The sequence below is a fragment of the Vigna umbellata genome, chromosome 4, assembly GCF_029865625.1.
Source record: "Vigna umbellata cultivar VRB3 chromosome 4, Vumbellata_1.0, whole genome shotgun sequence".
In the NCBI taxonomy this organism is placed as follows: domain Eukaryota; kingdom Viridiplantae; phylum Streptophyta; class Magnoliopsida; order Fabales; family Fabaceae; genus Vigna; species Vigna umbellata.
The window spans coordinates 48999038-49026305 of record NC_142168.1 but is presented as its reverse complement, the minus strand read 5'-3'; the positions used below and the strand labels follow the sequence as shown (position 1 = coordinate 49026305).

Genomic DNA, 27268 nt, shown 5'->3' with positions numbered 1-27268 from the left:
AAATTGGACCAATTAGGTCCTTGCCATTAGTTCCATTATAACACTGTTAAAGATGTGCCACGTGCATTGTATTTGTCTCAATTTGGTTTTTATATTTTTATTTTGTCTCAATTTGGTCCTAATATTTTAAAACTTACACAATTTTGTTTCTTTTCAAATTCAAACAAAATTTAATTGTGTATAAATCTTTACAAAAAAATTTATACAACTTAATATTTTTTGTTAGAAAAATAAAAAATTACAAATTAACATATGAAACATTTTTATTTATGTAGTATTAATGAAAATAACTTAATTGCATTACAGTTTTCAAAACAAAAAAACTAAATTGAGACAAATAAAAATAAAGAAACTCATTTTTTTCTACACAATTAAACAAGTGAAATATTTTAACCTAAATAATATGAATGAGTAGACTATAAAAACTAACATTTCAATAATAAATATTTTCGTAAAGGTGATCTACACAAAAATAGTTTCAGTACTTCATCAACAATTCATAAAACGTTTCTCAAATTAAACATTAAGACTTGAAATACATCATCACTAAATATTCACTTAGCGACATATATTGAAAAGACAAGAATTTGGAAAACATACATGATGTTATTTCATTTAGTTAAATCTTCTAAAACTATTCGTGCGTCAACTTTCTCGAAATCCTTTCGAGCAAAAAATTATATTTAATTAATCTTTTAATAATTTAATGTAGGAACCAAATTGAAACAAAATAAAAATACAGGAACCAATTTGAGACAAAATAAAATTATAGAGAACAAAAATACAATGACATGTGGCCCTACAATGCCACATGAAATTGTTAGTGCCACGTGGCACAATGTTAGCTTGACATGTGACAATTTCTTTAAAACACATAAAAATAAAAATAATTAAAAAAATATTTGAAAAATTATAAAAAGCCAATAAGTAACATGTTGCACCTCTTTAACGGTGTTAGTACGGAAATAATGGCAAGTACCTTGTTCAAATTTTTCAAAAATAAAACCCGATTGAGACAAAAAAACCACTAGTAAAAAATCAGGTTTTTACAGCGCACATTATGCCACGGTTCAACGAAAACCGCAGCATAATGGTGCGCGGTGGCAGTTTTGTAAATAAAACGAACATATATGCCGCGGTTCTACTGGGAACCGCGGCATATACCCCAGTCAACCATTGCCTTTGACGCCACGTATGAATAAAAAATTAAATAACAGAGTATATGCCGCGGTTGTGCAGAGAACCGCGGCATATACCCAGCCAATTTATTGCAGGTGCTGACTGGGTCAGAGAATTTCAGAAGTTACAGGGGGTATATGCCGCGGTTCCCCAGAGAACCGCGGCATATACCCCCTGTAACTTTTCAAATTCTGTGAAAGGCAGTTGGGGAGACAGTTGTGTTGAACACGTTTCAGGGGTATATGCCGCGGTTCTCTGGGGAACCGCGGCATATTCTCCTATATGAAATTAATTTAATGTTTATTTGAAATATTTCGAGGTTTATGCCGCGGTTGCCCGCTGAACCGCGGCATATAGTTTGAAAATAATTTCAAAAATGCCATTTCTGATAATTTTTTAAATTAGTATATGCCGCGGTTGGGGGTTAAGTAGTGAACCGCGGTTAAGTAGTGAACCGCGGTAGATTCCCCCGTCCAGAGTTAAAAAACAAAACTTGGAACAGTGCATCGTCTTCCTCGCGCGTTCTCTGTTTTCGCGTTTTCTCTTCTCCTCCGACAGCCATCATCTCAGGTACGCGTTTTTGCACCGTTTAAACTTGAAATTATTCGGTCCTTTCTCATTTGTGTCGCGTTTGAAACAGTTTTAACCGATCAAAAGGGTTTGAAACTCGTCATTCCCTCTCCGCTGCGACTTTGCACCAAGCGTTTCCGCCGTTCCTCTTCCAGGTATTTATGCCCTTTTGCATTCTTAACGTGATTTCTTCATTAGTTTTTGGATAATGCTATAGTTTTGGTAATGTATGAAGTTTCTATAGTTTTGGTAGTGTATGGTATAATTTTTGGTTTAATTTTGATAATGCATGAAATTGTTATAGTTTTGGTAATGTATGGTATGGTTTTTGCTATAGTTTTGGTAATGTGTGTTGTAGTTCTTGTATTATTTATAAACCTTAAAATATTATTCACTAAGTTTCAATGATATGTATGAAATTGCAAGTTTGATTTTTAGTAGCTTATCTTTTTATGTAATATTTAGGAATATGGATCGAAATTGGATTAATTTACCACGTATTAGTGCTGAGTACGAGAGAGGTGTAGAGGAATTTATACAATTTGCGCAACGTAATGAGGGGAGAACTGATGATGAAGTGAAGTTTAGATGTAGGGGAATTTATACAATATGCTAAAGTCTGACTTTGTTATAATTGTTTTATAACAAATGTTATTCACTAACTATTATCAACTGTGATGATATATTGTAGTGTAACAGACAAAATGGGTCATATGAGTGTGGATACTATGTAATGTATTGGATGACCCATATTGTTCGTTCTCACATCACAAGAAGCTGGGAAACGGTAATATTTAACTTTAACAAATTTTGATTTTTTAACAAATGTTGAATTCATATACACTAATTAAAATGAATTGTCTTTTGCAGAGATTCAAGACTACTACACCAGTTCCTGAGAAGTCACTACTATTCATTAGGAACGCTGCTGCGAAGTATATAGTTAGATTATACAATAGCTCTTAGATTTAGATTTAAACAATGCATTTGATTAGATAGAATTTTCTTAGACTCTCTACTTTATTTGATGTTGAAATACATTTGAACATGTGTTTGTTATGTTGAAATTGAATTTCTGTAAATGTTTTTATATGCAGGTCTGTTTTTGTGGTAATGGATATCACAAAAACAGACCTGCAATTTTAAAAAACTGCAGGGGAATATGCCGCGGTTCTAACCACAACCGCGGCATATAGTGATTCGTTTTTTTAAAAAACGAGACATATGGCCGCGGTTTTGACACTAACCGCGGCATATTCGTCGGCCTATATGCCGCGGTTCAACCGCGGCATATAGTGCATTTTTTAATTTTTTTTAAAATTTTTTTAGGGTTTAGGCAGCGGTTCCCTAGACAACCGCGGCATATTCCGCAGCCTATATACCGCGGTTCGAACCGCGGTATAAAGTGTCTGACTTACTACCGCGGCTGAATATGCCGCGGTTCAAGAACCGCGACGTATAGTGAAAATGAACCGCGGTAAAAGCCCTTCGCTGCACTAGTGAACGTAAGGAACCTATTTAAGAAAACTCACCAAAAATAGAGACTATATGAATGATTAAACCTAAAATGTACAAGAAAAACATGGGTCTAATTACTTCGTAATTTTTCATGAACCACATGACAGTCAGTGTATTTGTAGCTTGACTATCACAATAAATACTTACAAGAGAAATGCAAGTGATGCGAAATATTGAAGAGGATAATTTAGACATCGAATCTTACATGCGGTGGCAACAAGAGGCCTATAATCAACCTTAGAGGATGAGTGTGAAACAATGTGTTGTTTCTTTGCCTTCGACGAAATGAGAGAGGCTATAAGAAAAATGCAAAATGTACATGAAGCCCCATTACAATCACTAAAAGCTTTAAGTTTAATATGAGAATCAAAACTCTGCAACAACTTGATGATGAAATTTGGTTGGACAGTGCACAAATTGACGAAAGAACGCAACAACAAAACATATATCCTTGCTTATTGATTTCCATTGTCGTAGGTGAAATAAAAAATACCAAATTTCTCCATATTTTGTAAAATAAAACACACCTAAGTCGATTGTTTGAGAACATATTAAATAGTATTCATTATTTAGAAAAAAAATTTCTCAAACAAATAAACATTAAAGCTTTTAGGATTGTGATGAGTGTATATTTTTGTCCTCATTTAGCCTTTAATATTAGAATCTTAATTAATTTTTGGACTTTAATAGAACATTTTAATTAGAATTTGTTATAATTGAGTTTATTTAGTATGAGATACAAAAGTATGTTAAAAATATCTTTTTAGTTGCATAAATGTAATTTGGATATTTTGAGGTGTGTTAGTGCAACTTCAGCTAAATTGAGTTCATTGAGGTGCACAAATAAATTGGGTAAAGTGTTATGCAACTTTAAAGATAAATCTAAGAATACCAAATAATCAAGACCACAAGAAGTCAATCCAAGTATAACATGAAAAAGTGAAGAAATTTGGCTATGCGAACGGGCAACAAAAATTAGATTTTGCGGTTTTCTCTATTTTTTTTTACCAAAAGGGCTTTGATAATTTATAAATGTCTATGGTTAAATATAATTTGGAGAAAATATAACTTAAGGTATTTTATTTGATATTGTTAAATAATTACCTTGTTTAACTATATCAATAAATATCAAAAGATAATATTTGTCAAATAATCTTTTTTAATCTAGCAAATATCTTTTCAAATATTTTAGATCTCCACAACAAGAAAATATATCTTGAAGATATTGGATTATTTAGAAAATAATTGGAGGAGATTACATTATCATAAAGAAAATTATAACAGTAGAAAAGCCTGAAACAAAGCCCAATCCAAATTCTATATAAAGAGACTTAGGAAAACACATTAGGGGAGCTTAAGAACCCTTTGGGGGTTCAAATTTCATGCTCTCTCTCTTATCTTATGTTATTTCAACATTCTATGGAGTGCTAAGCCTCTAGGTTGATTATACTATAATTTCTTAATTGAATTATGAGGTTAGATGAATAAATTTGTTTATTCTTTGATATTCTTGTTGTGATTTATTTGTATATATGTCTTTTTCTTCTTAATAAAGTAAAAGTAATGATTTTTTTACATTATAGCAAGTTAGCATGGTCTTAAATCTACATATAACATATCAATCATATAAGTCCAAGGGTTTTTATTTTTAATTAAGAATTTACTTTGATAAAAGTTAGAAACTTTCATGTGATTGAATGAGTTTTTGCTAATAATTGAGAATGTACTTTGATAATGGTGAAAACTTTAAGAAGAATTAATTAAGAATGTACTTTGGCTAATTAGATTTTTACTTGATATAAGAGGTAAAAGAATAGACATGATTAGACATAATAATATTTAATTGAGAATGTATTTTGGTTAAATTTACTAGGATTAATCTACAAAGTTCTTGCTTTTAATTGAGAATGTATGTTGGTTAACAGTGAGAACGCCAACAAATTAATTGAAAATTCACATTGATTAATTTGAAAATCTAAGACACTAATTAATTGAAATATAATCTTTACATAACCAATGATTTCAAAAGCAGTGAAATCAATTTATTTTCTTTATCATTGTTTTTATCTTTTTAAATCTTTTTATATATTTATTTCTTTCTACCTTTTGTTATTTTGTTTTTTAATCTTTTATTGATCTTTTTCTTCTTTATTGTATTTGTTTTACTAACCCTTTTGTATAGCTTTTATAAGAATTAATTTTTTAATAATCAATTATGTGTTCGTTGGGGGATGATTCAGGGTTGAATTTACCATTTCTATTTTGTTGGCTACTATCTTAGCAATATTGAAGTTGCTATAATTTAGTAGTATTAATTTGATCGTATCAACAAAAACGTTATCAAATTTGGCACTGTTGTTGGGACACACAGTTAGAATTTTTATCATTTTGCTTCTTATTTTATTTTACTTTTGTTTATCACTGACATTTTCTTTTTCTCTATTTTTTTTCTATTGTTCATTTTATTTTATTTTCTTTAGTTATTTTAATTTAGTAAATTTGTTTTTTTTTCATTATTTTTGTTTGAGAAATTTGTTGGAAAATTTGTAAAACTAGTTAAGGAACACTTTGGCTAAAGAAAGATACAATACTTAAGTTGTCCATTGATATGCACCTCTCTTTTCTAGAAGTCTACTCAACAAACTTTCAACTTATTTATTTTCAAAAAACCGCTTTAAAAAATGAAAAATAATTTTTGGTATGAAAATAATCAACAATATGATTTTCAAATGAAATATGATTATTATCCTTAACAACCATATGATTCATATAATTATCAGCAACAAGTTGTCACACCTACTACTGCACCTGATATAAGTTAGTTAACTATACGTCAAATAAATGTTTTATATCGTACATTATCTTTTTTGAAATATGAGCAACAACTATATGGACCATCCTATAGGAAAGTTGGATTACTAATGGATGAATTGAAAGTTATAGATGAAAGGTTGCGAGCTAAGCAACAATGGAAAAATATTGTATTTGAGTGGTATGAAAATGAAAAAATGTTATGCAACATGATGGAGGATGCAAGTAACAACAACTTTTTACAATTACTTCTAAGCGTTAATTCCACCATCCACTTCTATCCGAGATTTCCTGATACTATAAAGTTTAGAGCACTTCATCACAACATAAAAGATGTACTTCTAAAGTTGGCTATTAGAGCAATACAAATGTCTAATGATTTAAGTCAACTAATGAATGGCAAAGCTAGGGAGGCTGAGTTAGAATTTTTTTTCTATAGATAATGGTTGAGCAGAATATTGAATTCAAGAAAATGGAGAAGACATGGATAAGAGGTTGCAGAATCGGATAACTGATGTGAGCCACATTAAGATTCAAAGATCAAATCAACAACCAACTATAGAATCACATTACGTTGATATGTCTACTTACGGACATATAAATTTTACTAAAGATGTTGTTGAACTTATTAATGATGAAGCAACAAACTTTTTCTCACAAGATGAGATTATGAGGGTTATTGGTGATCCTATTTACCATCCTAATGCACCTGATGATGTTGGAGTTGAGTTGAAACCACATGCTCCATACATTAGGTTTGTTGATGTCAACAACGAAAATAAATTTTAATAGTGATATTTCTTGACTTGGTTGCGGAAAAAAGAAGAAGAAAGGTTGTTGAAATAGGAAAACATATTAGATTTAAATTCATTTGATATCATTGTTGATAAAAAAAAATTAAATTGCATGCATGTTTATTTTTTTGTATTTAGCATAAATAGAAAACAATTTTTTGGAATTTTTAAAATATTTGTTTTTATTAAAAATAAAAATTTAAAAATTAATAAAATTGTACAAGGTGACCTATATTTTATCAAATTAAAGAGAATAAATTTTGACATATGGCCAGATTGAGCCAAAAGTCTAAAAAAATTCTATCTCCTCCCAAAATAAGTCCATCAAAGAAAGTTTTTGAAATAAGCGTGGGAGACGAATATTAATTAGGATTTTTTTTTGTTTTTCCTTTTTGTTCTCTATTTTTTCAGTTTTTGTTTTATTTCCATAAAAAAATTGTGATTTCTTTTTGAGAAAATTATGAAAGTATTAACTTTCTACTTGGTGAAACCTTTACACAGTATTTCTCATAAGAAATTCTCCCAAAAATATTTTCTTGTTTTCAACAAAACATACTGATATTGGATTTTAGGATTTGATTTAGTAACGAGAACTATCATAATCTTGAAATAGTAGTCATGTTTTATGTTGAATGAATTATTGAATCGATTAGAAGCTAGCCTAATTGATTCATAATTATAAATTATTAATTGAGTTAATTTGAGAATTACTTGGTTGAATCTTTTGTAAAAGAGTATCTAGCCTTATGAGTTTTGAGCCTAATTGCGATGGATGGACCACCATCTACCATTCCTATTTTTCCTGAGTGACTTGCTCATGTCTTGTGTATACTCAAATATTTAGCTTGATTCTTTTCTTTGCAACTTAGGTAGATATGCATTATTTGATAAGATTAAGGCATTTCTTGTTTTTAGTTACTTGGCCAAATAAGTCCACCCTGATATTAATCCATTGGTAGCCCCTTTGAGGCTTAAACTTCTTTTTCTTGTTTTAAGTCACTACAAAACCTTGAAAAGAAAATTTTCATATTATCCTTTATCTTATGATGAAAGAAGGAGCTAATGGATTGTGTTAGGAATGAGTGACACTACAAGAAATAATGAAATTACATACGGATAATTATATACGGATGTGAATCCGTATATAAATGAGGCATTATATACGGAAGTTATGTACGGATACCAGAAAAGGCTTTATATACGGATATTATATACAGATATTTATATACGGAATTTTCCGTATATAAATTCTGTATATAAAGTTTGCACGTGGTGGCGGGAAAATTATCCAAGGATATATCCGTATATAACCCGTAGTATCCGTATGCAATTAGAACGAAGTTGTTAACTGCGAATATTATATACGGATGTGGGAAATTATTTTTTTAAATTTTTTTTTCTGATTAATTGGATGCTGGGGCTGCATATCACACTCTGAAGAAGCATTTTCCCCTCTTTCTCGAACCCTAGAACTCTGTTCTCTCTCTCGAACTCTAGAACTCTGTTCTCTCTCTCGAACTCTCTTGCTCTCGAACCCTCTTCTCTGTGGAGTCATCTTCATCAACCATTCATTCACCTCTCCTCTCCAACCTTCAGTCAATTCTCGTGTCGAACATTCGTCTCAAACCTTCAGTCACCTCCCCTCTGGATCGTCTCTTCTTTGCAGCTGTAAATCATTCTTCTCTAGAGCCCTAAATCTGGTAAGTGATTCTTCTGTTCGTTCATGTTTATGGTAATCTGTAATGGTTAGAAATCTTTAAAATTGAACCCTAATCTGTGTTGATTTGATTTTCATTGCCCCATTTTTGGTTCGTCTGGGAAGACGTAGTTGGATTTTGACGAGGCATCGATTGAGGCTGCTGTGTTGCGGTTTAAGCTGAGACATAGAACTTGGTGCTGCGAAGGCCGAAGGAACCACAAAAAGGTGTTTTTAATTTCCTCTCTTGCTCGGTTTTGTATGCAATGTAGTTTGGTTTTTAATTTCCCTCCATGAATGAGTTTTCTTCAAAGTAATTCCAGCATGGTAATGGGCGACCAATTGCTGCTGAACAGTAATATGTGGATGTAAGATTTATAATTGAGGGGAAAAGAATAATTGTATTGACAATAAAAAAAGAACAAAAGGACATATCATAAGCATAAGCTAACAGAGTACAATGTAAAATACGCCTTGCTTCATAATTCATTTTTTCCTTCATATCATAAGCTTTGTTTCATATGAATGATACTATAAAGGATTCTTTCTTGTAAATTCCTATGATGGGGTTTGATAAATGATGATCTTACCAAGGAGGGGTTGTCCTTTTTTCTTTGGGGTGCATATCATCTCCAGTATCAGACTACCCAATGGAGTTTCAACCAGTGAAAGCGCATGGAAATATCCCACAACACTTTTTCAGTTTAGATCATTGAAAAGGTGCAACATTGCCATCAAAGCCAAGACAAAAGTTTAGGACACTAAGAAAAGGGGAAGTTAAATAAAACATTTACTTATTCACGTTCAAGTTCAGCTTAGGTGGTTGACTTTAGATAACACCAACCAAATAAAATAAAATAATATAATAGGTTATGATCAGTGAGTTGCTTCCACCCCTAAGATCCTCCTTTTGTTGGGAAAAATAAAAGCAAAAACTAAGTACCTTGTGTTCACCAGGAGGGACATAGATGTTTTAGGCCAGGGGTTTGCTCTCCTTGTTCTTGTAATGGAAATTAGATTTTATAAATGTGATTCTAGTTTAGGTATGGCATGAAAATTTGTTAGTACCATAATAGTATTTGAGTGTTGGCTTTGATGTTTTATAAGAAAATCTAGTACTGAAACATTTTGGCTGTGGCATTTCTGTTTTGCATGATAGGTTTCTGATGTCTAATTTTGTTTGTAGTATACTGTCAGAAACTACTCTGGTGCTATTTATGGACAGTGTAATGTTTTTAACAATATTGGTGGGGACTGGAATCTGCATGGCCTTGGTAATATTATAGCATTCTGATTTCATTTTGGGGTTTGTCTTGTGACCAAGGTAGCTGATCCTTTCAGCAGTGAAGAAGATGCCTTTAGCATCCATCATTTTCTTGTGTTTCTTATTACTTATGGGTGTCCAGTACACGCATTCACTGTCCCTCATTTCTGAATCAATAATAGGGAGATATATGATTCCATATCTTGTGTTTCTTATCACTTCCTTTGCCACTACCATTTCCACCCTTTTTTTTACTATTCACTTCAAATTTTATTGCAGATGAGAGCATAAACCATCTACTTCAATCTTTTTTAGTTCGAAAGTAGTAACTATAATACTAAAAGTTCAACTCCTCACTCCTTTAAACAAGCCCTCTTAGTTTATCAATTTATGCAGAGATTTTCATTTTTTTATATATTTTCTTAAATTTTTTTCTAAAAATATTATTGTAGAATTGAAAAATGTAAATATGTGTAGTTTGAGATAATTAACTCAAACCTGTATCTTAAGTTCGAAGTAAAATAAAACAAATTCGTGCAGGTTTTTCGTTTAGGTTTTTCATTTGGGCTTGTAGTTCTTATCACCGAATTTCGTTCATATAAATAAGAATTTATATGATTTTTAAAATAGAAGTCAAGATAAAATATTTTCAAGAAAATATTACTGTTTAATTAGAAAAAAACAAAACACATGGGGGAATAGTTTTTATTATTACTTTGTATATTTAAAGACTTATATTTAAAATTGTCCATTATATGATGAGATTTTGAAATATTTGATTAATTTAAACTTGAAGTATTTGACTTGTTTGAACTTCAACTTGAAGTACAATTTAGTGCATAACAAAATTAGTCCATGAACTGTTGTTCAAGCATGGAATGTTGTTCAGACATAGAACTTGTGTTTGTAATCAAACCTTCGCATGCAAACCATTGATATAGAGGAAATAAAAGTAGGCTTTTTTTTTCGGTCTAGAAAAAAGCCACCTCGAAAGCTCTTATATACTTTAGATACCCACTCTATAGTATAGCTTGGATTAAAGTAAAGACTATAACTTTTTCTGTACAGTTCAAGAAGTCATAATTTCTTGTTAGATGATTAAATTTAAACAAATTCATATTACAATATAAATATAAATATAAATATAGAATAATTGTTGTTAGGTAATTTCTTGTTACATTTTAATTAATTTCACGTGCCAATTTTGGCATGGATTTTCCTATTCCTAATATTCTTTGGGTTTTACTTAGTGGAATGTTGTTAAAATGTTTCCCATTGATAGAAAAGTAGTTGAAATTCGCCTCCCCTCCAATACTTTGTTATAAATTGATATGCCATGTTTCTTTTGTAGTTGCACTTGGTACCTGCAATCCAGTATACAACAAGGTTCTTTTATCAACCAAAGCTCCTAGTAAGACCTGAACCAATTAATAATTGTACTTTTGCAATGTATGCTTATGCAATTGTACCTAAAATATTATGAGGGTTATTTAGTTGTTAAAATATTTATCTTATGTATTTAAATTATTTAGCAAAACAATTAAACACATTAACTCCTGTCTAGCATAATTTGTTTTTTCTTTAACTATGTTTGGTTGTAGTTAGAGTCTTAGGTCAACGTTGTAGGTTGGCCAATATCCTCGTATATTGAAAGCTTAAAACAATTTTGGACATAGTGATTTACATGTACAAAAATAATACTAAGATAGAGACATGTAGAAAAACGTTGTATGATAAAGAGAAAAGGACCTAAAATAATTTAGGTTATTCTTTAGGAAGCCATTTGATAGGGCACGTGTCCTAATATGGACACGTGTATTAACCATTGGCTAATTGTTTTGTAATCGATTTATGTACAGAAAATGGATCATGCTCAACCAAATCGTTCATGGATGTACGATAGGTGTCACAGAGGAAGAGGTGCTTTGAAAGAGTCTTTTGTAGTGGGTGTTGAAGAGTTTATAAGTAAAGCTTGTGAACAACAACGTTATCGTAGAGATGGGGGTCTTCGATGTCCATGTTTAAAGTGCGATTGTACAAAGATTCTGCACGAAAGAGTTGTGAAGGTTCACCTTTACAAGAACGGTTTCAAGCCTAATTATTTCATTTGGGAGGATCATGGGGAAATAATGCCAGAAGATCATGTACAGAATCATGACAGTTCGATGGCTGTAGAGACGGAAGGTGGTCAAATTAACCAATTTCAAACAATGGAAGACATGGTGCATGATGCTCTTAGGCAAAATGAGTCGTGGCAAGCATCTACTTCTAATAACATTGAAGAGGCTCCGAATGAAGAAACACAAAAGGTTTTTTAATTTTTTGTTGGATGCAAACCAGCCGTTGTATGGAGGAGCATCAGACTCGAAATTATCAATGTGTGTCAGACTATTAGCTTGCAAGTCAAATTGGAATATTCCTAACCAATGCATAGATTTTATTGCAAAAATGGTTATGGATGCAACACACATCAAATCAGGTTTGCCTAAAACATACTACGATGCAAAAAAGTGTGTATCAAAGTTGGGATTACAATTGCAGAGGATTGATTGTTGCGTGGATGGTTGCATGCTCTTCTATGATAATGAATATGGTAAGAATGATGGCGCGTTGCTTGAATGCAAAATTTGTGGAAAGTCAAGATATCAACCACGTAACACGGGAGCAACTACTACAAAACAAGTTCCTATGAAATCAATGTTCTATTTGCCATTAATTCACAAACTACAAAGAATGTATGCCTCAACACAAACTGCAGGACAAATGACATGGCACTATCAGAACATGTCGTCGAATGGTGTTTTGCGTCATCCATGCGATGGAGAGGCTTGGAAGCACTTTGATAGAGTATATCCTGACTTTGGTATCGAGCCACGCAATGTACGACTCGGTTTATGCTCTGACGGTTTTAACCCATATGTACAGGCATCAAATATACCATATTCATGCATGTCTAAACCTTACATGTTCTTGACATGTCTCATTCCCGGGCCATTCAATCCAAAGGTTGGCATAGATGTGTACTTAGAGCCCTTGATAGACGAATTGAAGAAGCTGTGGACGGGTGTGATGACATATGATATTTCAAGGAAACAAAACTTTATTTTGAGGGCCATGCTAATGTGGACATTTAATGATTTTCCTGCTTATGGTATGTTGTCCGGCTGGAGCACTCATGGTAAACTGGCATGCCCACATTGCATGGAGCATACAAAGGCTTTTAGATTATATCATGGGGCAAAAAATTCATGGTTTGACTCCCATCGGAGGTTTTTACCGAATGACCATGCTTTTAGGAGGAATAGGAATGCTTTCAAGAAGGGGGAAGTGGAGATGGATGACGCACCACCATATCTTACGGGACCAGAAGTTTCGAATAGAATCAATGGTTATCCTAAAATAACTGAAAATGGTGCACCAAGAATTGATGGATACGGTGAGTGACATAATTGGACAAAAAAAAGCATCTTTTGGGATCTACCCTATTGGAAGGATAATTTGTTAAGGCATAATCTTGACTTCATGCACATTGAAAAAAATTTCTTTGACAACATCTTTAATACTGTGATGAATGTTGCGGGGAAGACAAAAGACAATGACAAGGCCTGAATGGATATAGCTTTGTACTGTAGACGAAAAGATTTGGAGCTAAAAAGTCATACCAATGGAAACATGTATAAGCCAAAAGCAAATTATACACTTTCAACAGACCAAACAAAACAAGTCTGTCATTGGGTAAAAGGTCTTAGGATGCTTGATGGATATTCTTCTAACTTGTCAAGGTGTGTTGATGTGAATAAGGGAAAGCTCATTGGGATGAAAAGTCATGACTGCCATGTGTTTATGGAATGCTTACTTCCTATAGCGTTTAGTTCTTTACCGTCTCATGTTCTGAATCCCATTACAGAGATAAGTCATTTCTTTAGAGATTTGTGTTCTACTACATTGAACAAGGATGACCTAGCGAAGATGGAAGAAAACATTCCAATCATTCTTTGCAAGATGGAGAGAATATTTCCTCCCTCATTCTTTGATTCTATGGAACATCTCCCTATCCATCTTCCATATGAGGCACGACTTGGTGGACCAGTCCACTATAGGTGGATGTACCCATTTGAAAGGTGACAATATGACATGTTATTGTTCAATTTACTAGGCATAATTCAAAAACCTAACACATCAGTTTCAAATTTGTAGGTTCATGGGATATGCTAAACGTTCAGTAAAGAATAAAGCTAGGGTTGAAGGATCTATTTGCGCATCATACTTGCACAGAGAAACAACTCATTTTTGTTCTCACTATTTCAAAAACTTCATGTTAACACCACAAAGCAGTAGAAATGAAGTAGACATTCAAATAGAAAGCCTTACGACAACATTATCAGTGTTTGACCAACCTGGCCGTCATTCTGGGAGGGAATCAACACATTGGTGAAGTGATGAAGAATTGAGATCAGCTCATGTTCATGTATTGATCAATTGCAATGAAGTTGAACCTTACCTTGAGTAAGCCTCCCAAAATAAATTATATTTCCCAATTCTTTCATTTGATATAATTAATTGTCTTTGATCTAATCTGGTCGTACATGTCGACAACTCATTCTTACATACCTATCAACTATCTGAGTCAAACAGTTCGACATACATACATGCTAATTTCCCATTGTGGTTCAGGCAAAAAGTACGACTTCCTATCATTCTTACACATTCATTTCTTCCTTAATTCTTTAATCATTACATTGTTGAATAGTTTCATATCCTGAATGGTTGTAGGTTCATAACGATCCTTTAAGTGTGAGGAACCAACATCTTAGAGATTTATCACTTGGTCCTTTAAGGTGTGTAAAGGAATGGCACACATTCTTTGCTAATGGATACAAATTTCATAACCATGCATGGAGTCAGGGCAAGAAGACAATAAATAGTGGGGTTCATGTTAAAGGGCTAACAGAAGGAGGTCAAGATGATTTCTATGGTGTCATTAAACACATTTATGAGTTGGAATACAATTCAACAACCACAGAAAAGAAAATTGTATTATTTTATTGTGATTGGTTTGATCCATCGAGAGTAGGTACAAGGGTGGATTCAAAGTATGGCATTGTGGATATTCGAATGGATAAAAGATATGTGTTGTTTGATCCTTTTATAATTGCACATAATGTACAACAAGTGTATTATGTACCATATCCTACATCACGCACGGACAAACGAGGTTGGTGTGTTGCGATAAAAACGAAGCCTAGAGGTCGCATTGATTCGAATGATGTAGAAGCCGATGTGCCATACCAAGTGGAGGAAATGTCACATGTTAATGACGTCATTGAAGTTGAAGAAGTAGTCCGATTACAAGATGTAGAAGCTAGTCTTGAAGAAGTGAACCCTAACAATATTTCATCATTTCAAGGGCAGATAGATGAAGATACAACGGAATCAAAAGAATACAATGCAGAGGGGCAGGGTGAAGATGACAATGAAGATGAATTTCATAGTTCTAGCACTGAATAGAGTTAGGGTGTGTTCCTCTGTTAACTTTCTGGCAAGTGTACCAAATCGTTCTAAGTAATAAACCGGTAAGACCGGATATCGTTTCCCAAGAGACTCGTGTAACACTTTACAGCCGTATAATAATTTAACTCACTTAGACTAAGAATAATCTCTTTTTAGTATGACTCAAGTACAATAAAATTCCAATTCATATATACGTGATAAGATGAACTTCCAAGCTTCAGCCGCCAAGAAGATAGCACCCTCAGTTCCAGAATGCTTTAAATAGGTCTAGGGTTCCAGGTCAGCAAAAGTCGCGCCCAGCCCCCTTTCTCAGTCGCTTCCGGGCGTGAAACTCTCTAGAAAAGTCACGCCCGGGCGCCCCATTTGTCACGCCCGGGCGCGAGACTCTCTGTAAAGTCGCGCCCGGCGCCCCATTGTCACGCCCGAGCGTGAGATTCTCGGGCAAAGTTGCGCCCAGGCGCCCTCTTTGTCACGCCCAGGCACGGGGTGCCTTCCTTACTCCTTTAGCCTCCTGCTTTTGTACCTTTTCCTTGGCTCCCATTCTTAGTAGTTCAGTACTTCTCCAACACACGCAAATTGCCTACAAATTTGAGGAGTTAGTGATGAAAACTCAAATGTAAAGCTTAAGCTAGACTTACTCACAAACTTAGATAAAAAGGGAGGATTAAACATGTTTCAAGCTTCAAAAGGGTCGATTTGGTACAAAAGTTGGTTCAAAAATAATGGTAAAAATTACCGTTATCATCCTCCTTATTTTTGTTGCATTTATAATGTTGTCCACAATCTTAAGTTCTTATCAATGTAAGTCTTAAGATTAAACATTTACTAATAGAGTTTTATTGCAAAGCCAGAAACAATGTGATTTCATCTGTTGTTGATGTGTTTGTTTGTACTCGTGTTTTTTGTTTGTTTTTGGAGTATAATATTGTTTTTGGTTTACTTGTTACACATTTTTATCTCTGATTGTACTATTTCTAAATTTTCTTTTCTTCTATTGTATAAAAATATATATTATGTTCAAGAATATGGCATCAGGTCCTTCTGGCCCTCCTATTCCACCTTCAGGAAATTCTGATAAGGGGAAGGGGAAGAAATCTTATGTAGTGAAGTTGATGACACGTTTCAATAATGAAATTGGTTCAACCAGTCAACCAACTACACCTACCTCTACCTCCACTGGTAGATCTGTTCCACCTCCATTAGTTGTTCCTGCCTTCACTCCCACTCCACATCAAGTTCCTACATCTACACCTACCTCTATTGGTACATCTCTTCCACCTCTGATACAAGTGCTTGGCTTGACACCCACTCCATACCAAGTGCCTCCTCATCGAATGGCTTCACTCTCTCCCAATGTTGGTTCTAACCCATCAACTCCCAGAAATATTGCACCATCACCTGGTATAGAGGATGCAGATCCACATTCTAGTTCAGCTGCCAATTACATGGAAGAATGTTCCAATAGTCGTCCAATGATTACACCCGTTGGAGGAGGGTAAGAAAAAAATTAACTCAATTAATATATAGACAATTCATTGTTGTATTATTGTAATGTTTGAGTTTAATTTTGTTTTAGGTTTTATCCTACAAAAACTGCATCGAAGGCAATCACAGCCACCATCAAGGAACAGTTTGATGAGCCATGGCTAACATGGGGCTCAATCCCTAAGTCAACCAGAGATGTCTTCTTCGAACGTTTTAAGGTAAACACTTTTCATTCCCAATCCTGTTACAAAGTCAATAGTTGGTGTCCTGCATTTAATTTATACTTTGAACTTGTTTACTTATTCAAACCTATTATTTCTAATATAACAGAGAAGGGTTTCATGGAAGCCTGAAGATGAGGAAAAGGTCAAAAAAAATTATCACACCAAGGCATCTCATAGACTCTCAGAGATGTATAAAAAAGCTAGAACTCTAGGAAAAAGACCTGATTGGCTGGGGGACGATACTTGGAATGCTCTTTTGGAAAAGTGGAACATGCCACTTTATAGACAAAAGTGTGAAACGACAAAGAAGAATCGGACATCTGAAAAGGGTGGTTGTTTGCACACTAGAGGATCTATAAGCGTGCATGAGCATGCTATTCGTTTGGTATATAACTTGTACATTTTTTTTCTTATATTTGTAATCATAAACTTTACAAATATTTATTAACAACTCCTTTTGTTTGCAGTCACAAAAGCTTGGTCGGTCTGTGCATGTTGATGAAATATTTCAGCAGACACATATTCGTCAATCAACAGGGGAATTTGTGGACGAAAGGTCTAGGCGAACCCATGTAAGTTTGTACTAACTCTATCACATTATAAATTTTTGGTTTTTAAACCTCATGTGTAATGATAATATTTATTCATTTAACAGGAACAATTTGTTGCAAAATTTTCTCAAATAAGATCTGAGACTGCATCTGTTGGTGTCTCAACATCTTCTCCTCTAGACCCTGCGGAGGAGGAAAGATTGAGAAATCGATGTTGGTTAGAGGCTGCTGGTGGAAAATACAAGGGACGCGTATACAGCATTGGAAATGTCACTTCCCAAGATGACTGTGTTGATAGTTACATCCAACAGACACAGGCATCTTCTACTGCTCAACCACAAAATTCAGAAGAAATTGTTAACCTCAAATCGCAGTTACAACAATATGGTCAGCAGCTTCAAAAGTTTGAAGGCTTTATTGGCGTCCTCCTGCCATTCCTTCCGCCTTCAGCAGCCGCAGCTGCACAAGACTTTTTAAACCTTCAAAATCCTCAAGTTCAAAATGAAGTACCCAATAATGTCCAACCAGAACAGCAACCTCCAGAACAACAACCACCACACCAGCAACCACCAGATGAACAACCACAAGATGGAAATGATTACATGCATTATTAGGCATTTTATAGAACTTATTTCCATTACTGTTGAACTTATTTACAACCACAACTACAATCTGTTTATGAACTTACTTAATGTTTATTCTTGCAGTTATATTGATGTAAACAATATTTATGTATTCATATACAATGTTTCCTTTGTGGATTAAGTGTATCTGAAAACTTTATTGAATTTATATGTCAATGTGCAATGTATAATGTCCAGGTTTGCTCATAACAATGGTGAATGTTCACTATAATGTCCATGTCTGCTTGTATATTGTGCATGGGGAACTGCTATATACAGGGTATTTATTTAGCTCTTCTTAAACCATTATATACGGATATATCTGTATATAATTGCCGTATATAAGTTATATATGGATTTATCCGTATATAAGTTATATACGGATTTATCCGTATATAATTTCCGTATATAAGTTATATACGGATTTATCCGTATATAATTTCCTTATATAAGTTATATACGGATTTATCCGTATATAAGTTATATACGGATTTATCCTTATATAAGTTATATACGGATTTATCCGTATATAATTTCCGTATATAAGTTATATACGGATAAATCCGTATATAAACTTAGCTACGACGGTATTATATACGGATTTTTGCTCGTATGTAATCCGTATATAAACACGTATTATATACGGATTTTGGGTCTTATATACTGATTTTTGCTGTATGTAATACACTTTTTTCTTGTAGTGTGATGAATAAAGTGTGTGAGTGAGTACCTCACTCATAAAATAATAAAAATGGCAAAAGGAAGAAAAAAGTTTCAAAAAAAATATGGTCAAAGAAAAAAAAGAGATAAGAAAAAGTAAAAGTAGGAAATAAAATGTAGAAAAAGAAGGATAATTGTTTTCTCAAAAAGGGAACAAAGAAAATAATATATTTGTTTTCCAAAATCTTTGCTCCTTAATTCTTTCTTTCCAAATTATTTTAAGCCTCTATATCCTAAATTTTTCCTACCTTTGCCTTGGCCACATTAATTACAACCTTTGAAAAGCTCTCATAATCTTTGATTGCATGTTCTCCAAAAGTACGTGAATATTATAATATTTCTAAGTTATGGTAGTTTTTACATACATGAGTATTTTGAGTGCAAACACAAGCTTGAACACTTAAGAGAGCATTGATGAGTGAATATACATTTTAACTTGAGTGATGTATTTCATACGTGATTTCCTGGTAAATTTAAAAGATTAATTTATGTGTTTAAAATAAAGTTTTCCCATTTGCATGATTCATGACAACTTGATTTAGAAAGTTTATTAGTTTCCAATGAAATTCTTTTCCTTTGGTTTATTGTTGATATGAATATTGATTTGGAATAATGTTTTGAAATTACTAAGTTTTGTCCAAGAGTGCAAAAGGATAAGTGTGTGGGTGTGATGAGTGCATATTTATGCCCTCATTTAGCCTTTCATATGGGATTCTTAATTGGTTTTGTACTTTAATAAAATATTTTAATTAGGATTTGTTATAATTGGGTTTATCTAGCATGAGATACAAAAGCATGTTAAAAATAGCTTTTTAGATGCATAAATGTTCTTCGGATATTTTGAAGTGTGTTAGTTCAACTATAGCTAAGTTAAGCTCATTCAGGTGTGAAAATAAATTGGGTAAAGTGTCATGAAACCTTAAAGATAAATCCAATAATAGCAAATAATCAAGACCACAAGAAATCAATCTAAGTATAGCATGAAAAAGTGAAGAAATTTGGCTAAGCCAAGAAGAGAGAACCAGCAACAAAAATTAGATCTTGCCGCCCACCCAAGTTGACATCCCTGGCCGACCACCCTTCTGACCGGCCGTCCCGACCGACCCTCACTCGGTCGACTACACGGTTAAGCGCTAATGACTCATTAAAGCCCTTAATGAAGATTAAGGTATCATTGGGCCGTTATCAGGCCCACGAAAGGTAAAAGTCCATTATAATTCAGTATAAATAAAGGTTCCAGGTATGATTTCTGGACATATTGCTTACGACGCAATATATACATGCATTACAGACCACTCGGTCATGTTACTGACTTAAGCATCGGAGTGCCTTTGACAGGTACCCGACCGTTCGGCTTGGAGAACGAGGAGAGAACGGATACTACAACCAGGACTAGGAGACGGAATAGCCCCTTCGGCCCTTCCCAGTGCGTCCAGCCCTTAGAAGAGGTAACCGTCCGGTTTTCGCCAGCTTCTAGTGCCATCCTTCTAGCACCTCAGCCGCTCGGTCTGCTTCGGCTCGTGGGATTCAAGAACGTCTGCCCGGTCTTTGGAAAACTCGTGTGTTTTAGTTGGGTCATCCATATTCGTCGAAACATGCACAAATTAAAATTTTTCACTTTAGTACACATTAGTAACAATCTATGGTCTCGGTTATTCATAAAATCGATGTCATAGGATCTTGACATTTTTAATGTAGAGATTATGTTAGACTTTTCATATTCTGAACAAGTCTATGGTCTCGGTACTTTGTTGTTATAGGATTATGATATTACACCGAGTAGAAGCAGTTTTTATACTATTCAAATTCTGAAGGGAAGTTATACCCTCGGTTGTTTTAGAGAATTGAAGCCATAGACCCTTTTTCCTTTAGTTTTACAAAGAACTAAGGCCAAAGGTATGAGCCAAAAGTCAGATTCGGCTTTAACAATTTTATTTTTAAAATTTTTCATTGCTTTTGTTTTCAACAACTTTAATGAATCATATCTTTAATATCTGACATTGTTTGTTGAGATTTATTACAGGAGCGCCCTACTCTCTTCAAGAATCAAGAATTCATACTTTTAGATATTTTCATCAAGATTCTTTGAAAAATTGAAGAGCTTACATTGGTCGATCACTTTCTGCACATCAAGGTGTATGATACCAGATTAGTTTTCGTTTGCAATCAAGTATGATTGTTGTTCCCTGTTGCTGCTGGCCAGGAAGAAGGACTTAGAGGACTTCTTGTGACTTAGAGTGGGGTATCTCTAAGGGTTGACAAAAATAGGATTGTTCTTTCTGGTTTATTTGCTATAGTTGATTTGGAGTTGAGAGAAGACTACATTTAGAGGGTTGTCTCTGTATCTTGCTTGTATGAACTCAATCAATATAGTGGAATCCTTTCAATCTAAGGTTGATTGAAAGAACACTAGAGCAAATGATATTATATTAAGAACCCTTACATCCTGTTGGGATCTTTTTCTATCATCAACATTACATTGTTCTCGTGGTTTAGGTTCCTACAAATTGGTCATAAACACAGTAGGAACAAAATGACCATTTATGACAGTTTCCCTACGTCCAATTGTTAACCTCAAACGAGAATTAACGCTTCAATATCACAAACCAACAAACTATTATAATCACAAAGAAAATAACACAGTTTAAAGTTAGAACACCTCTCTTGTTACCACAAGAGATAAAACTCTCTTCCCCTAAAATCGACAAGGGGTGAACACTGTTAGGATAAAGTTGAAGAGCATAAATTTTGATGATGTCTCAAAATCAAGTCTCAAGTGCTCTTATTGTAGGAAGATCTTCATGAAGACTTATTTTTATACTAAAGCTTTTTTAATTTAGTAGATTTATGTATAGGGTGTGGGTTATCTTTGATTCTATGTATTGTTTGCCTTAGGTTGCGTTAAAATTTATTTTGAATCATAAAACCTCATTTTATACTCAAGATAATTAATTATCAACTTATAATAATCGATTATCAATAATCAATTATGACTTGCCATAATTGATTATCATGAGTGAGAACTTTCATAGGGAGTATGATTGAGTGTTATTGTTGTTGGCATAGAGCGACAACTTTCACAAGGAGTGTGATTGAGTGTTGTTGTTGTTGATGAGTTAAAAGCCTACATCCTTCATGAAGCATTCGAAGGAGGTGTTCATTCTTTGTGAAGATTCAGAGGAGGTGTTCATCCCTTGTGGGTCACAGGGGAAGTGAGTTTCATCTCTTGGGGTAACAAGATAGGCGTTCTAACCTTAAACTGTTTTATTTTCTTTGTGACTGTAACAGTTTGTTGGTTCGTGCAAATAAAGCGTTAATTGTCAGTTGAGATTAACAACTAGATGTAGGATCTGTTTAATCCGAACCAGGATAAAAATTACCTATGCAATTTTCTCTCTTCCTTACTCTTTAATTTGTTTAAATTGTTTTAAGGAATTTTTGTATTTACTTGAGAAAATTATTAAAAGAACGATTTGAAATAAGAAACCAATTCACCCCCTCTTTTATTTTTGAACGCGTTAACCATTCCGCTACACCGCTCTGACAATTGTTATAAGAGCTTGCTTTGATAGTAATTCAAAATGACGGGGCAACATTAAACCTTTGTTGAGGGTGCCACTATCAATAGATCTTCATTGTTTACTGGAGAAAACTGTGCTTTTTAGAAAGTGAGAATGCAAATTTTCATGGAATATGTTGATAGTGAGATTTGGGAAACTGCCACAAATGGTCCTTTTGTTCCTATTGTATTTATTAACAATTTGTAGGAACCAAAACAACGAGAACAATGGAATGTGGAAGACAGACGAAGATTCCAACTCGATATTAAGGCTTGTAATATAATATCATCTGCTCTAACTGTTGATGAGTTTTATAGGATCTCAACCTGTAAAAATGCACATGAAATGTGGGAGATGTTAAGAGTCACCCATGAAGGAACTAATGATGTCAAAAGAGCCAGAAGAAATACTCTAGTCTAAGAGTATGAGATGTTCCGAATGAAGCAAGGAGAAACAATTATAGATGTCCAGAAACGCTTCACTCACATAGTGAATCATCTCATTGGGTTAGGTAAGTCCTTTGATAATGATGAATTAAATATAAAAATCCTTAAATCTTTGGACAAGACTTGGCAACCAAAGGTGACTACAATCAGTGAGTCACAAAATCTCAATATCATGTAAATGGCTGCATTGTTTGGTAAATTGAGAGGACATGAACTGAATCTCGGAAGACTGAACGAGGATAAAGAGAAAGGAAAGAAAAAGACTCTGGTGTTCAAATATGAGATTAGTAAAAACAAAGATCTTAATGAAGAAGAAGACTTTGAAGAAGAAGACTTTGAAGAAGATGAAGAAGATATGAGTCTCTTTGTTAAGAAATTTAACAAGTTCATGAAGTCCAAGAGGAGAAGAAAATTTAAAGGTAAAAAGAAGGAAATCAAGGAATCTTTGCCAAATTATCATTGTTATGATTGCGAGGAAAAAGGGCATATGAAGGCAGATTGTCCAAACCCAAAGAAGGGTGAAGAAAGAGGCCAAAAGAAGTTCTTCAAGAAAAAGAAGGCGTATATAGCTTGTGAGAAAGCCAACATATGTTTGATGGTTGATGATGACATCTCTAGAGATCAAGTAAGTAACTCTAATGATTCTGAAAATTCAGATTATATTGAAAGTGAATAATTCTTGTTTGAAACAGAAAACTTAGATTGCTCATAAAAAATTAAAGAAGGATTTTAAAGAATTAAAATCAAATCATGAAAAAGTTCTTGAAGAAAATAAAGATTTGAAAAAGAAGATTTTATATTATGAAAAAGGCAAATATACCAAAATTGAAGAATGTATTTCTTGTTTAAATAAAAAGAAATCTCTTGATAAAACAACCAACACTAAAAGTAGTAATAATTCAAAAATTAAAAAGATTGTAAAATATATTCCTAAAAATAATTATAATTACTGTGATCATAATTATAGTAATGAAACTAAAAATATTTCTATATATAATTATAATTGTTATGATTATAATTATAAAAATAAAATCAAATATGTTCCTAAATATAATCAAAATTACTATTATGACTATAATTATAAAATTAAAAATAATAGAACGGTAGAACATGAAACTAATAATAATAGGAAACCAAATGTTGCTACATGTTTCTATTGCATAAAAAAGGGTCATACATCAAATAAATGCAAAATAAAACATTATGGTGTTCCTTGTGGAGAGTTTACTTGGGTTATAAAATAATTTAAATATTTGTCTAACTAACCCAAAGAACCCAGTGGTTGGGTACCTAAAATAACTTGTTCTCTTTTTTTATTTTACAGATAAGTTCTAAATCCAGAAAGTCCATGTGGTACCTTGACAGTAGTTGTTCAAGGCACATGGCAGGGGATATGAAGAAATTTTCGAATTTCCGAAAGAAAGAACAAGGCTATGTCACATATGGTGACAATAACAAGGGAAAGATCCTCGGAGTAGGAGACATAGGAAGTGCAAATACCTTGATGATAAAGGATGTATTGTTTGTAGAAGGTTTGAAGCACAATTTTCTCAATATTAGTCAATTATGTGACAAAGGTTTTAAGGTAACATTCAAACCCAATTATTGCACTATCCATGAAAAGGATTCTTCTAAAATTTCTTTGAAAGGTATTAGACATGCTAATATTTATTTAATTGATTTAGAAAATTTCAAATAAAAATATTTCATGTTTAGTAGTAAAAGAAGAAAATTCATGGTTATGGCATAAGAGAGTTGCTCATATTCATATGCAACAATTGAATAGACTCATATCTAAAGACTTAGTAATTGATCTACCAAAACTCAATTTTATAAAAGACAAACTATGTGTTGCATGTCAAAAGTGTAAACAAATTAAATCATCTTTTAAAATGTACTCCTTATGAATTATTTAAAGGAAGAGAGCCTAACATTTCTCATTTAAGAATATTTGGATGCAAATGTTTTGTTTTAAATAATGAAAAACAAAATTTTGGTAAATTTGATTCAAAATCCGACGAAGCTATATTTCTTGGTTATTCTCTAACTAGTAAAGCATATAGAGTTTTTAATCAGAGAACGTTTGAAATTGAAGAATCCATGCATGTTGGCTTTGATGCAATTGTGGACCTTGAGAAAAAACCTCTTGAGTCAAGTGAATCAGATATAGGTGAAGGAAAAGACTTGCAGGAGACAACAATTGATGAGACAAATAATCAACTTGAAGAGTTAGCTAAGACATGGCAACAACCCCGAGGATTATCATTAGACAATATTATTAGAGATATCTTAAAAGGGTAAGTACTCGTGGAAGCTTAGCTAACTCCTATGGATAAAAGGAGGCACCAACTACTATGGCAACATCATGTTATCTCGACAAGAATGAATCAGGTGCACCCGTAAACCAAACTTTGTATAGAGGCATGATAGGTTCATTATTATATCTTTCTGCTATTAGGCCAGATATCATGCAAAGTGTATGTGTTTGTACTAGGGTACGTTGATACCAAGAGTCAATTAGTTGATATTTTCACCAAAGCATTTCCTAAAGAAAGATTTTATGAGCTTAGGAGGGACTTGGGGATCCTAGAAATTTCTTCAGGGTCTTGTTTGTTGCATTTTTTTTTTCACTTTTTCAAAAATCTCCATGTTATGTTTTGTTTTGTTTTAATTCCCTTAATGAAAATTTGCCTTAATGTTTATCTTGTCTTTTTTTTCGCTTATATCAAGGGGGAGTTCTTAAATTTAGGGGGAGAAATTATTTTTAATCATACATAGCGCTTTTAAATAATGATAAAAAAGGGGGAGAAATATATTTAAAGACTTAATCATATTTATCTTTTGTCTTTTAATCTCTCTTCTTTAAGTTATGTATGAGTTACAGATCGGTACAGGTTACAAAAAAACTTTAAATCAAAATATTTTTTATCATCATAAAAAACGGGGAGATTTTTAGCATAAAGCTGAAGAGTAGAAATTTTGATGATGTCTCAAAGTCAAGTCTCAAGTGCTCTTACTGCAGGAAGATCTTCATGAAGACTTGTTTTTATATTAAAGCTTTTTTAATTTAGTAGATTTATGTATAGGATGTGGTTTATCTTTGATTTTATGTATTGTTTGCCTTAGGTTGCGTTAAAATTTATTTTGAATCAGAAAACCTCATTTTATACTCAAGATAATTGATTATCAACTTATAATAATCGATTATCAATAATCAATCATAATTGATTATCACGAGCAATTATGATAATTTTTAATCAAGTTTTTTACCGTTGTGCATTCATTAAATGCATAATCAATTACTATAATTGGATAATTGATTATCACACGTTAATTAGTTTACAACATATTTTTGGACGTATCCTTGAGTGAGATCTCTATAAATTAGATTGAGACTCTCATTCAAAAATACGAAATACAAAAAGTACGAAACATACAAAAAGGTGTATTTTTGAAATTCTTATCTGCAGGTTGCGGTGAAAAGTGTTCTAGGGTTTGCTGAACCCTTGTGTTGTGGCTTTGAGAACTTGGGGTGTTGGCATAGAGCGAGAACTTTCACAGTGAGTGTGATTGAGTGTTGTTGCTATTGGCAAGCGAGAACTTTCACAAGAAGTGTGATTGAGTGTGGTTTGTTGTTGGCATAGAGCGAGAACTTTCACAGGAAGTGTGTGATTGAGGGTTGTTGTTGTTGTTGAGTTAAAAGCCTATCATCCTTCATGAAGCATTCAGATGAGGTGTTCATCTTTTGTGATGATTCAGAGGAGGTTTTCATCCCTTGTGGGTCACAGGGGAAGTGAGTTTCATCTCTTGGGGTAACAAGAGAGGTGTTCTAACCTTAAACTGTTTTATTTTCTTTATGATTGTAACAGTTTGTTGGTTTGTGCTAGTGAAGTGTTAGTTCTCAGTTGAGATTAACAATTGGATGTAGGATCTGTTTGATCCGAACCAAGATAAAAATTATATGTGCAATTTTCTTTCTTCCTTGCTTTCAATTTTGTTTAAATTGTTTTAAGGAATTTTTATATTTACTTGAGAAAATTATTAGAAGAACGATTTGAGATAAGAAACCAATTCACCCCCCTCTTGGTTTGTTGAATGCGTTAACCATTCCACTACGCCAGTCTGACAAACCTCCTTTGAATGCTTAACGAAGGATGAACAACTCCTTTGAATCTTCACAAAGGATTATAGGCTCTAACTCAGCAATAGCAACAATACTCAATCACAATTCCCATGAAAATTCTCCCTCTATGGCAACATCATTTCTCAAAGCCAACGTACAAAAGTTACACAAACCCTAGAACACACTTATGACA

General features: G+C 33.3%; 2 protein-coding genes and 1 pseudogene across 4 annotated transcripts; all 3 read left to right on the top strand.

Moving 5' to 3' along the window:
• Positions 1-8250: 8250 nt before the first annotated feature.
• LOC148200460 (uncharacterized) lies at positions 8251-18368 on the top strand. 3 transcript variants are annotated; one of them, XM_088111726.1, is made up of 8 exons: positions 8251-8572; positions 8695-8796; positions 11184-11243; positions 16366-16838; positions 16920-17046; positions 17159-17437; positions 17520-17624; positions 17708-18368. In XM_088111726.1, the coding sequence occupies exons 4-8, from the start codon at positions 16369-16371 to the stop codon at positions 18215-18217; spliced, it is 1491 nt and encodes a 496-aa protein (XP_087967852.1). In that variant the 5' UTR covers positions 8251-8572; positions 8695-8796; positions 11184-11243; positions 16366-16368; the 3' UTR covers positions 18218-18368. The 3 variants fall into 3 exon arrangements, with proteins under 3 accessions (XP_087967852.1, XP_087967851.1, XP_087967850.1); XM_088111725.1 differs by having other exon boundaries at positions 8251-8796; XM_088111724.1 differs by lacking the exons at positions 8251-8572; positions 8695-8796; positions 11184-11243 and having other exon boundaries at positions 16229-16838.
• LOC148200462 (uncharacterized) lies at positions 11571-13957 on the top strand (annotated as a pseudogene).
• Positions 14034-16045, top strand: LOC148200461 (uncharacterized). Its single transcript, XM_088112957.1, has 2 exons — positions 14034-14054; positions 14606-16045. The coding sequence occupies exons 1-2, from the start codon at positions 14034-14036 to the stop codon at positions 15338-15340; spliced, it is 756 nt and encodes a 251-aa protein (XP_087969083.1). The 3' UTR covers positions 15341-16045.
• Positions 18369-27268: the final 8900 nt, after the last annotated feature.